The sequence below is a fragment of the Pelophylax lessonae genome (assembly GCF_965119305.1).
Source record: "Pelophylax lessonae genome assembly, chromosome: 6".
NCBI lineage: Eukaryota > Metazoa > Chordata > Amphibia > Anura > Ranidae > Pelophylax > Pelophylax lessonae.
In genome coordinates, this window is record NC_138773.1 from 266,977,892 (window position 1) to 266,990,041 (window position 12,150).

At 41.9% G+C, this 12,150-nt stretch overlaps 1 protein-coding gene across 1 annotated transcript in view; it reads left to right on the forward strand.

The window, feature by feature from the left end:
• Positions 1-12,150, forward strand: part of LOC309558737 (dipeptidyl peptidase 4-like) — a gene marked incomplete at its 5' end in the record, with an annotated part of 178,779 nt that overhangs the window by 161,599 nt on the left and 5,030 nt on the right. The window contains 3 exons of the mRNA XM_082261785.1: positions 2,270-2,369; positions 4,142-4,206; positions 9,079-9,151. Of these exons, the coding sequence (XP_082117911.1) occupies positions 2,270-2,369; positions 4,142-4,206; positions 9,079-9,151 (238 nt within the window). The remainder of the gene's footprint in view (positions 1-2,269; positions 2,370-4,141; positions 4,207-9,078; positions 9,152-12,150) is intronic.

A 12,150-nucleotide genomic window follows, 5' to 3' on the forward strand; every position in this document is an offset into this window, starting at 1 on the left:
GATTTGTTTTAGATTCATCTGTATTTGTATTTTTTTTTTCACTACAAAACTTGAATAAAGAAATACAGAACATTAAAGATTTGTTTTAGGTTTAGAAGTGCTTAAAACTGAGCTACATGCAGACAACTAAATGCACAGCTGTAATACATGTATGCAGGAGGAGGGAAGAGCACCACTTGAGTGCAAGATTATGATTTATTATGACATAAATACGTAGTAACTTACATTAACCACTTAAGCCCCGGAAGATTTTACCCCCTTCCTGACCAGGGGGTATTTTGCGATTCGGCACTGCGTGACTTTAACGGACAATTGCGCGGTCGTGCGACGCTGTACCTAAACGAATTTGACGTCCTTTTTTTCCCACAAACAGAGCTTTCTTTTGGAGGGTATTTGATCACCTGTGCGATTTTTTGATCACGCGCTATAAACAAAAAAAGAGCGTCAATTTTGCAAAAATAACAATATTTTTCACATTTTTTTATATGAAATTCCCCCCAAAAAAAAAGTAAAAATCAAAATTTTTTAAAATTTTCGGCCAATTTGTTTTATGCTACATATGTTTGGTAAAAAAAATCGCAAAAAGCGTATTTTGATTGGTTTGCGCAAAAGTTATCGCGTTTACTAACAAAGGGAAAGATTTTTGTCATTTTTGTTGTTTTTTTTTTTAACGCGTAATGGCGGCGATCTGCGATTTTTTTTGCGGTACTGCGACATTGGGGCGGACAGATCGGACCCTTGACTGACATTTGTGACACTTTTGGGGTTACCAGTGACATTTCTACAGTAATCAGTGCTATACATATGCACTGTTACTGTAAAAATACACTGGTTGTGAAGGGGTTAACTTTATTTGGAAGGGAGGGGCTGTGTGTATCCCTAGGGGCGTGCTTTCTACTGTGATTGGCTGTGGCTTGAGCTGTAAGGACACTGATCAACGGATCTACATACTAGATCCGTTTTATCAGTGTCTTTACAGCGAGGAGAATGACAGGCAGCTTGTTTACACAAGCTGCCTGACATTCTCCCTCTCCCCTGCCGATCGCCGAGTGACCGGCGGACATCGGGTCCGCTGGTCACACGCGCGGGGGGGTCCGTGGCCACGCGGGAGCGGGAGCGCGCCTCCGGGGGCGCGCGCTCGCTCCCTAGACCCTCACAAGCTAGTGACGTAGCCCTACGTCACTTTGCCTGTGAGGGGCTGACTGCCGACGTAGATCGGCGTTAGGCAGTCGGCAAGTGGTTAAAGTAAGGATAAAAGCGTCTGTCAGGTACAAAACGGTTCCACGATGGTGAGAGGGGTCTGCACAATCCGGAGTGCCTCAGGTACAAAGGCGCCAGACCAGCTGGCTGTGTGCGTCCAGGCGATCGGGGAGATCAGAGAGATGCGGCCGTGGAGGGAACCGGAGGGCGTCTGACGTCAGCGGCAGGGAACTGGCAAGATGGCTGAGGAAGCTCCTTCAGCCATCTTGCCAGTTCCCTGCACCTAAAACCAATCTGTGTAATACATGTATGCGAGCTGTTTTACCTTACCAAAAAACTTAGCAGTCTTGTGATCCAGACCCCTCTACTGGACAATAAAGCCAAGGCCAGAACTGCTTTAAGTATATCTAAAGTTTTTTTCTGTCTTCAGAATGTCCACTGGGGGGATTCCTTTACTTTGCGCGTGGTAAAAAGTCTGTCCACAGGACAGAAAGTGCGGAGGAATCTCGCTAACGGAGCCCCAGATAGCAGTAAAATTTGACAGGGCTTCTAACATTGCCCCATTCAATGCAGAGCTAAAAAAAAAAGTTATAGCTATACTTTAATAGAATGGTGCATCACAACAATGTTAGTTCAGAAACTTTCCCATTAAGGCCCTGTTCACACCTGAGCGTATTTCAGCTCATAAAATGCTAATCTCTGAAGTCTCAAAATGCCCAACAAGCAAAATCCCATTCATTTCAATGACACCCCTGTTTACATCTGAGAATTTTGTCTCCTGAATCAAAACACCTGAAGCTCTAAAAAGTACATGAGCTTCTTTTTTGGCAGATTACAAGCGTTTTTTGTTAGATGTCAATGCCTGACTCCAAACACCTGCAAAAAAACGCCCGAAAAACGCCTGAAAAAAGTCCAAAAAACACCTGAAAGAAAGCTCAAAAAAACACCTGAAAAAAGTCCAGAAAAACGCCTGAAAATTATACGCTAAGGTGTGAATGAAGCCTAACAGTACAAAGTACATAATATTATTGATAATCATTTTAAACTGTGGGTATTTGTGTCTTTTCAGTCATATGGAGGTTATGTAACTTCTATGGTGCTTGGCAGTGGAAGTGGTGTGTTTAAGTGTGGAATTGCAGTAGCCCCGGTCTCAAGCTGGTTTTACTATGGTATGTGACTCAACCATGCAGTATTTTATTTAAAAAAAAATAAATGTTTAAGGGTATATCTACTTAAATCTGATATTCTTCTTTGGATAAATATAATGTTGTAGTACACTGATAGTAAAGTTATACCCTTCAGAATTATTGATTTCACTTCACTACTAAACTTTTTGAAGCCCATTTGAACTTTTAATTTAATCCAGCTGAATACAATCTAGGTGTGCAAAGTCTCACTGAAGGTGTTCTTATTAAAGCAGCTACAACCTGTAAAAAAAACTGTCTCCTGCCAGCATACTGTTGGAAAGATGCTTTGCTTTCTGTGTGGAAGCAGTAGTCCCTCTAGAGAGGTCCTAACCCCCCCCCCCCCACACACACACACACACACACACACTGAATTACTAAATTAGACCTATAGCTCTTCAATCCCCAAACTCATGAGCCTCACTGACTGGAGAGTTCTAACTTTAACCAAGCTTGGTATCTTCCTGACCTCTGCAGAGGGATCACTTTCACAAAGAGAGCAAGGGGCTGACAGGGTACAGGTGTGACAGACCCAACAGGGACAGAAGCCCTTAGAGGGGACTGCAGGGTGGCCTCTTGCCTACTGACTATAGGCCCTAGCTTTTAAGGGAACACTACTAATTGGGAGGTGTGTGCCCGTGGGACCCTTGGAGTGGTCTTGCTTTGGATTTGGGATTGTTTTCCCGAAACACACAGACTCTGGGAATTTAGGCCTGGGATCCATATTTAGGGCCTCTATGTCCATAACCAGCAATGACTGCTGTAGATTGTGAGACTCAAAGCAGATGTTAATGTCAACATGCTCAAAGTAACCTGATTCTGCTGAGCATGTCTCTCCTATTGTTAATTGAGTCACCTATTGTTTCTGTCTGTCTGCTCATCTCTCTGGGTCTGGAAACCTAGGCTGGTTTAGGGAACTAGTTAATTAGCTCATGTTAATTATACCACCATCTGGCTATTCATTGCTAGATGTGTATTAGCATTACGTGTATGTTAGCTGTTCCTTAGCTACATTAATTATATTCCTGTTTACAGTATATGATAATGTGATCACCTGATGTGGTGTACTATACATTCTGTGTGAATTTTCAAAAAAAGAGTTTCAGTTTGCTTCTAAGCTATTGTCTAGTCTTGGATGGTCAGATTGGTATCTGGTTCCAGACTGGAGGAAGCTACTACAGATATCTTGATGGAAGCACCCAATCTGGGTGCTGGACGTTTCCATCACAACAGGCTTTTCAACTTATGCTGTTGCTGCTTTCTAAAGCAGGCTTTAGTGTAGTCAGGAGACACGAAAGTGTGACTTTTTGTCAAAAGTCAACAGCTAAGCCATGGTCTCCATCTCTATCCAAGGATGTGGTTAGAGAGGGAATTCATAGAGCAGTGACACGTGTATGTCAGAGGAAGTGTGGCTCCACCTTCTCTATGCAGAATAGTTTTTTATCTGGCAGCAGTGTCCTAAACATTAGCAAATAAATGGGTTGTCTTTGGTACATTCAATAACTTGTTAATCATGATTTATCTATCTATCTATCTATCTATCTATCTATCTATCTATCTATCTATCTATCTATCTATCTATCTATCTATCTATCTATCTATCTATCTATCTATCTATCTATCTATCTATCTATCTATCTATCTATCTATCTATCTATCTATCTATCTATCTATCTATCTATCTTATGTGTTTTATATACTGTACATAGTATATATCTAGCCATATACAGTAATATATTGCTTTCTTTAAATTACAGATTCTATTTATACAGAAAGATACATGAGCCTGCCTACACCAGAGGATAACCTGAAGAATTATGAGGTATGATATCCTGTTTTATTAAACATCGGTCATTGTATGGTTTTTCTTTTACTGCCTTTCAGGTTCTCTAGCCTTGTGTCAAAGACTTCCCACAGACTTCTTGGTATGATGTAAAGATAAATGGTGGACTTGGGTGTGTTATAGTTATTCAGATAATTTAGGACAGAAAGGAGCCCTTGGTAAGGTAACATCTTCTAGACCCAAGTTAAATGTATCCTCCTTGGTGAAGTGACAAGCTTTGGTGAGTTGCGTTATCCACCTGGTTTACTGCAGAAGAATGGAGGTTTTATTTTCCCAGTGAGGGAAAAAGCTGTTCTGGACCCGGGGTGAAAGAGTAAGGTGAGAGGCCACTTTAGATGGTGAAGGGGACCCTGACACGATCACGGAGGTGTTATCATATCAGTTGGATTATGGGATTTATTTGATGGACTTTTTTCTGGTGACTTTATTTTGCACAATATATGATTTGCACCCTATAAGAACAATATATCTTTTAAAAAAGTGTGATTTTTCACTTGTATAATTCTATTTTGTATGTGCACTTATATCCATTTTTTTTCTGGCGCAACACTGTTATGTTAGATATTTGATTTTGATTGTGAAGAGTGAGCATAATTTTGTGTGAGCAGCTGGATATTGATCACTATTTTTGGCACATATATTCATATATTTTTTGGCACATAGTAATTTTATATTATGTCTTTATGATATAATTTATTGTGTCACATTTTTTGTGCTGATAGTTTCTTTCAATATCCTGCCTATGTTGCCTTGTGAATGGTCTGGCTCTGGGTTAGTTTAGGGCCCCATATTGACCAATAATCTGTCCAATGGCTGCCTTTGCTGTATTTGCTCTCATGATGTTTCTAGCTGCAAAAATTGGTTTACCTCATTATTAAAATAATTGTATCCAAGGTAATTAAACTGTGATTAACCACTTCAGCTCCAGAAGGTTTTACCCCCTTTATGACCAGGCCATTTTTTGCGATTTGGCACTGCGTTATTTTAACAAAAAATTGCTCGGCCGTGAGACGCTGTACCCAAACACAATTGATGTCCTTTTTTTCCCACAAATAGAGCTTTATTTTGGTGGTATTTGATCACCTCTGTGGTTTTTAGATTTGTGCTATAGACAAAAAAAGAGCGACAAATAAATGAAATAAAAACATAACATTTTTTACTTTCTGCTATTAAACATTCCTAATGAAAAAAACTTTTTTTTTTTTATCGGTTTAGGCCAATTTGTATTCTGCTACATATTTTTGGAAAAAAAAATTCACAAAAAGCGTATTTTAATTGGTTTGTGCAAAATTTACAGCATTTACAAACTAAGAGATAGATTGTTGGACTTTTTATTTTTTTTGTTTTTATTAGTAATGGCGGCGATCAGGGATTTTTAGCAGGACTGCGACATTGTGGCAGACAGATCGAACCCCTAACTGACACTTTTTGGGGACCAGTGACATGAATACAGTAATCAGTGCTAAATAATATGCACTGTTACTGTATATATTACACTGGCAGGGAAGGGGTTAACACCGGGGGGTTAATGTATGTCTAATAATTTTCACTGACTGTGGGGGTGGGGGGCAGGGCTCTGTGACAGGCACAGAGAGATCGGGGTTTCAGCTTAGCTGAAACTCATGATCACTCTCTGCCTGTGTGACAGAAGACCTGCCTGCTTTGTTTACATAAGCAAGCAGGTCTTCTGTCAGTTTCTGTGATGATCGCCGGAGACTGGCAGCAATCGCCGCCGCTCTTCCCGCAATCTCGCGGGAGCATGGTCTCGGGGGCGCATGCCCACCGCTGAGACCCAGTGCACATAATCACATAGATCTAGATCAGAGGTAGGGAACCTATGGCTCGCGAGCCAGACATGGCTCTTTTGATGGTTGCATCTGGCTCGCAGACAAATCGTTAATAAAGGGGGCGTATCCGGACGTGAGCCGCGCTGGATGTGTAGTCCCAGAGCTCCGCCGTGTCTAACACTCAATCCAGTACCATCCGCGTAGCTGTGCCCGGTGCCAAGGAGATTTCTGCACCCATCAATGTTACACTTTGTGGGCTACCCACCGCTACCCTCAGTTGTTCTCTGGGTGACCGGATTGCCACGCTACGGACCCCGCGGCCTACTCGCGGTACCACTCGTGTGCTGTGCATCTGAGGGCCTTGGCAATCACCGCCCGGTAAGGAGACCTGCTATCCCCTCCCTGTGCCCCGACAGACATGATCTCCTTCCCCTCTGACACCCAGGGACCCTCGGGAGCTGCCTCTCACATCCACTTCTGAGGCCTTCAGCGGCCAGTCGCCATTTTCTCCGGGCCTATACTCCCCTCCATCACTCGCAGGCCTGCAGGCGCTTCACCACTCCGGCCTCATTGCATACCTGCCTGCTCTGCTCTCTTTCCGACCGGACTCGAGGCACTTTCACACGGCTCCATCTACTCACTGTATAGCTGCGGCCCATGAATATGAATATTAAATAAAGGTTCCCGGCCCCTGAAATATAGTGTATGGCTCTCACGGAATTACATTTGAAAATATGTGGTATTCATGGCTCTCTCAGCCAAAAAGGTTCCCGACCCCTGATCTAGATGATTATGCGCAGCCGAGCCGCCCTGCCACAGTAAATCTGCGTGGGCCGGTCGGCAAGTGGTTAATATTTAACGTAAGCTGTTTCAAGTTTACAGGGTCATAAAAGGTATTAAGGACAAGGGACAGTCTATCACATCTCATGGCCTATCTTCTCTAGGTTACAGTCTGTGAGTCCTTTCCACTAATTCAGGCTTGGGAAATGAATACTGTTAAATAGAGTTCCCCTTAAAAGTTAAATTTTACTCTTTAGAAATTTTTCAGAAATACACACTGTGAAAAAATAATAACAAAAAACAAAAAAACAGTATACCTGCTTACAATTTTATAAAATTGCATCTATTCCATAGAGACCATCACCATTACATTTTCTGTTTCAAATAAATACTTTCTTGTTATTTGTGCGTTACATTTCCAAGTAAACTGTAGACAGGACCATTTCTTTTTCTGTGGTAGTTAAAGTGTTACTAAACCCACAACAGTAAAATCAGTCTAAATATGCAGTAAAGCATGCTTGTTATTCTCACTGCAGAACCTAAGAGGTTAATCCTCTGCATTGTGTATAAAGGCTGCGTGATCCTCCTCTCCTTCCACTGACTCCAATCCATCTCCTGATAGTACAGATCTCAGGGACACGCTCAGTTTGGTGTGTATTGCTAGAGAGTATTGTTTTTCTTGGGAGAGTGCATGTGATCAGCAAAGGGCCAATCAGCACTGTCCAAACAGAGGGTCAGGGGTCATGCAGCCTTATAGGACAATCAGGGGAAAATGAAAACTCCTCCTACAAGCTTTAACCAGACACTGATAGAAGTCACAAGACTGCTATATACTGCTGATGAGAAAAGGTATTTAGCAGTTCCCCCTTCCTCTTGTAGTTCTCTGACGAGCAATCCACATTTTACAGGAAGCAAAAAGGCATTGTATTGCCTCCTCTCCACCTATTTTAATCAGCTAAGCCTCCTTCACAGGGCAATTTATCAGCATCCACTGGATTCTAGAAGCAAGAATAAGTGGATTATTGCTGCTGGTATGACCAGTTTATGCAAATAGCAGCAGCCGCTCAGCCTGTACGCTTGTTGTGCGGCTACATGTAAACAGCAGCGGCTGCTGTCAGCTTGCATACATCTCTTATTCCATCCATTAGAATCCGGTGGTTCCTGCTGTGGGATTTCGGTGGATACAGCTGAATGAGCGTGAGAAGGAGGCATTAAAAACCCTAAACTAGCAGTTGATTGGGTCACGTCTAGTGGGTGCTACTGCCTGCTAAACGCTACTGTGGGCATGGTTTTTGCCTCACAATAAACTGTGTGGCCACAGCATACATAATCCCCCATCTCTGCCTTTGTAGCATAAGGGGGAACAGTTGGTGGGCAGAAAAAATGCAAAGCAATGTGTTTTTTCCAATCCCCCCCCCCCTCCTGACTGCAGGGTGTTTGCACTTGTAGAGCCAAACTCTACAAGTGCAAACATTCTGCAGCCATGGATGACACCTTTATGTGGAAAGCTGGGTAGGGGACCCCTTACCGGTAAAATTGCTTGTGTGCAACATCAACAAGTCAAAGCTTCCTCGCGTTTGGGTAAAGATCCCCAGCTCTGCAGAGAGTGCCTGCTACAATCCTTCACACACCGCTGTCTGCAGCCCTCCACTCTGCCAACAGAAGTTACCAAGAGTGTGAGGTAGGCAGCTCTCTATGGCATATCCATCTACCAGCCGGCCAGAACTTTCAACATCGTATCGGCAGATGCAGCTCTTGCAGCGGAGGGAGGGAGGAAGCAAAAAAGCGGAGCTTCTACTTTTGTGTGGAGCTCTGCTTTAACAGTTACCGAAACAATACTTTGAGGAATCTGGGTTCCTAACAAGGTCAAGTCATTAAGCCCTACAAACTGCATTTATCAATGCTTAAAATAAAAACTGTCTGTGTTGACCCCAAAGCCACCAATCACTTTCAAATCTGCTTTGGAAAAAGACTAAAGGTTAAAAAGTTTATGTCTGATTCTTTGCTGTCTGGAAATACCAACATTTTCCCATTATTAATCTTGCTTATGATGGCTAATGATCCATAAGCAAAAAGGCAGGAGCATCTTTGCAGATGACCAGAATTTTAAAGTAAATAGTTATTTGAAGGAGGATTGTGGGAAAATGGTCAACAAGTTTTTCTATCCAGTGGTATATTATAATTGTCACTAGATTAGTGAGAGATAAAATTCAGTTTGTTTTCCACTATTCAATATTTTTACTAACTAAACCAAAAACCAATGAACCTTTCTTCTTTTCTGCAGAGTTCGACGGTCATGGCTAGAGCTGCGAAGTTTAAGGACGTGGGATACCTCCTCATCCATGGCACAGCAGATGGTGAGTCTCCTCTAATTAGGCTTCTACTACCCATGACAGATTTCCAGCATCAAAACTGACAAAACAAAAACTTGATGGCCAAATGTTAAATTGTGATGACCGAGACAGAACAACACTAATTGTCTACAAATGTAAATTATTAGCTGTGTAATTATATCATATGAATCTAAATCTGCCGTTACTGAGATTCTACCACATGTTCAGTGTTAACTGTTTTTGCTAATGAAAAGGATTTATCAGCACATCAAAGAGATTTGGGCATCTATGGTTAAAGTACCTTCTCCGTAACCTAACTCCAAAAGACTATGGGGCGTCTTCCATAACCCCATGTTTCTGCACACATAGAGCCAAATACACACAGCTATTATGACATTTTAATTTGCATATGCTATTCTGAAGAGCATCAGATTCAGTAGGTTTTTGCTAAGGATTTGAGAAGTCTTCATAAAACCTGTAGGGCCCTTACATATTTACATAGTTAGTGAGGTTGAAAAAAGACATCAGTCCATCCAGTTCAAACTATGATGTGTGTGTGTTTGCTTTTAACCGTACATTGTATACCCCTGAACGTTGTGGTCTTTAAGGTGCCCATCTAATCGGTTTTTTAAACTATCAATGCTCCCTGCTGATACGACTGTTTGCAGAAGAGAATTCCACATCCTTACTGCTCTGACAGTGAAGAACCCCCTACGTACTTTAAGGTTAAACCGCCACATGTCTTATTGTATTCCCTTTCTCTGAATAGTTTGTTCCTTATGCTAGGGTCGCCAGTACAGTATTTGTACATTGATATCATATCCCCCCTTAATCGTCTCTTCTCCAGAGAGAGTAAGTTCAGTGCTTGTAGTCTTTCCTCATAGCTGATGCCCTCCATTCCCCTAATTATTTTTGTTGCCCTTCTCTGGACTCTTTCCAGTTCCAGCACATCCTTCCTGAGGACCGGTGCCCAGAACTGGACAGCATACTCCAGATGTGGCCGGACCAGAGTCTTGTAAAGAGGGAGAATAATCTCTTTATTTCTGGAGTGAATCCCCTTTTTTATACATCCCGGTATTCTGTTGGCTTTGCTTGCAGCGGCTTGGCATTGCATGCCACTGCCAAGCCTGTTGTCTACCAGTACCCCCAGGTCCTTTTCCATCTTAGATTCACCCAGAGGTTCCCCCCCCCCCCCCCCCCTAGTGAGTAGCTTGCTTTCTGGTTTCTGGCACCCAAGTGCATTACTTTACATTTTTCAACATTAAACCTCATCTGCCATGTACAAACCCGATTCCAAAAAAGTTGGGACACTGTAAAAATTGTGAATAAAAACAGAATGTAATGATGTGGAAGTTTCAAATTTCAATATTTTATTCAGAATACAACATAGATGACATATCAAATGTTTAAACTGAGAAAATTTATAATTTTAAGGGAAAAATAAGTTGATTTTAAATTTCATGGCATCAACACATCTCAAAAAAGTTGGGACAAGGCCATGTTTACCACTGTGTGGCATTCCCTCTTCTTTTTATAACAGTCTGAAAATGTCTGGGGAATGAGGAGACAAGTTGCTCAAGTTTAGGAATAGGAATGATGTCCCATTATTGTCTAATACAGGCTTCTAGTTGCTCAACTGTCTCAGGTCTTCTTTGTCGCATCTTCCTCTTTATGATGCGCCAAATGTTTTCTATGGGTGAAAGATCTGGACTGCAGGCTGGCCATTTCAGTGCCCGGATCCTTCCTCTACGCAGCCATGATGTTGTAATTAATGCAGTATGTGGTCTGGCATTGTCATGTTGGAAAATGCAAGGTCTTCCCTGAAAGAGACGACGTCTGGATGGGAGCATATGTTGTTCTAGAACTTGGATATACCTTTCAGCATTGATGGTGCCTTTCCACATGTGTAAGCTGCCCATGCCACATGCACTCATGCCACCCCATACCATCAGGGATGCAGGCTTCTGAACTGAGCTCTGATAACAACTTGGGTTGTCCTTGTCCTCTTTAGTTCGGATGACATGGCGTCCCAGTTTTCCAAAAATAACTTCAAATTTTGATTCGTCTGACCACAGAACAGTTTTCCACTTTGCCACAGTCCATTTTAAATGAGCCTTGGCCCAGAAAAACGCCTGCTCTTCTGGATCATGTTTAGATATAGCTTCTTTTTTGGCCTTTTTTAGCCGGCAACGGCGAATAGCACAGTGGATTGTGTTCACCGACAATGTTTTCTGGAAGTATTCCTAAGCCCATGATGTGATTTCCATTACAGTAGCATTCCTGTATGTGATGCAGTGCCGTCTAAGGGCCTGAAGATCACGGGTATCCAGTAATGTTTTCCGGCCTTGACCCTTACACACAGAGATTGTTCCAGATTCTCTGAATCTTTGGATGATATTATGCACTGTAGATGATGATAACTTCAAACTCTTTGCAATTTTTCTCTGAGAAACTAATTTCTGATATTGCTCCACTATTTTTCGCCGTAGCATTTGGGAAATGGTGATCCTCTGCCCATCTTGACTTCTGAGAGACACTGCCACTCTGAGAATCTCTTTTTATACCCAATCATGTTGCCAATTGACCTAATGAGTTGCAAATTGGTCCTCCAGCTCTTCCATATATGTACATTTAACTTTTCCGGCCTCATATTACTATCCGTCCCAACTTTTTTTAAATGTGTAGCTCTCATGAAATCCAATATGTGCCAATATTTGTCATGACATTTAAAAATGTCTCACTTTCAACATTTGATATGTTATGTATATGTATATTATATTGTGAATAAAATATAAGTTTATGAGATTTTTAAATTAGTCAATTCCTTTTTTACTCACAATTTGTACAGTGTCCCAACTTTTTTGGAATTGGGTTTGTAGTTGCCCACCGCATTATTTTGTTCAGGTCCGCTAAAGCAACCTTCACCTTCAGTCTAGTAGTGAAGACTACAGAGGTCAATGAGTGTGCTAGCTATTGCTCAACAGCTACCCTGTAGCTAAACTTACTATTGAAATAAGGCAGGC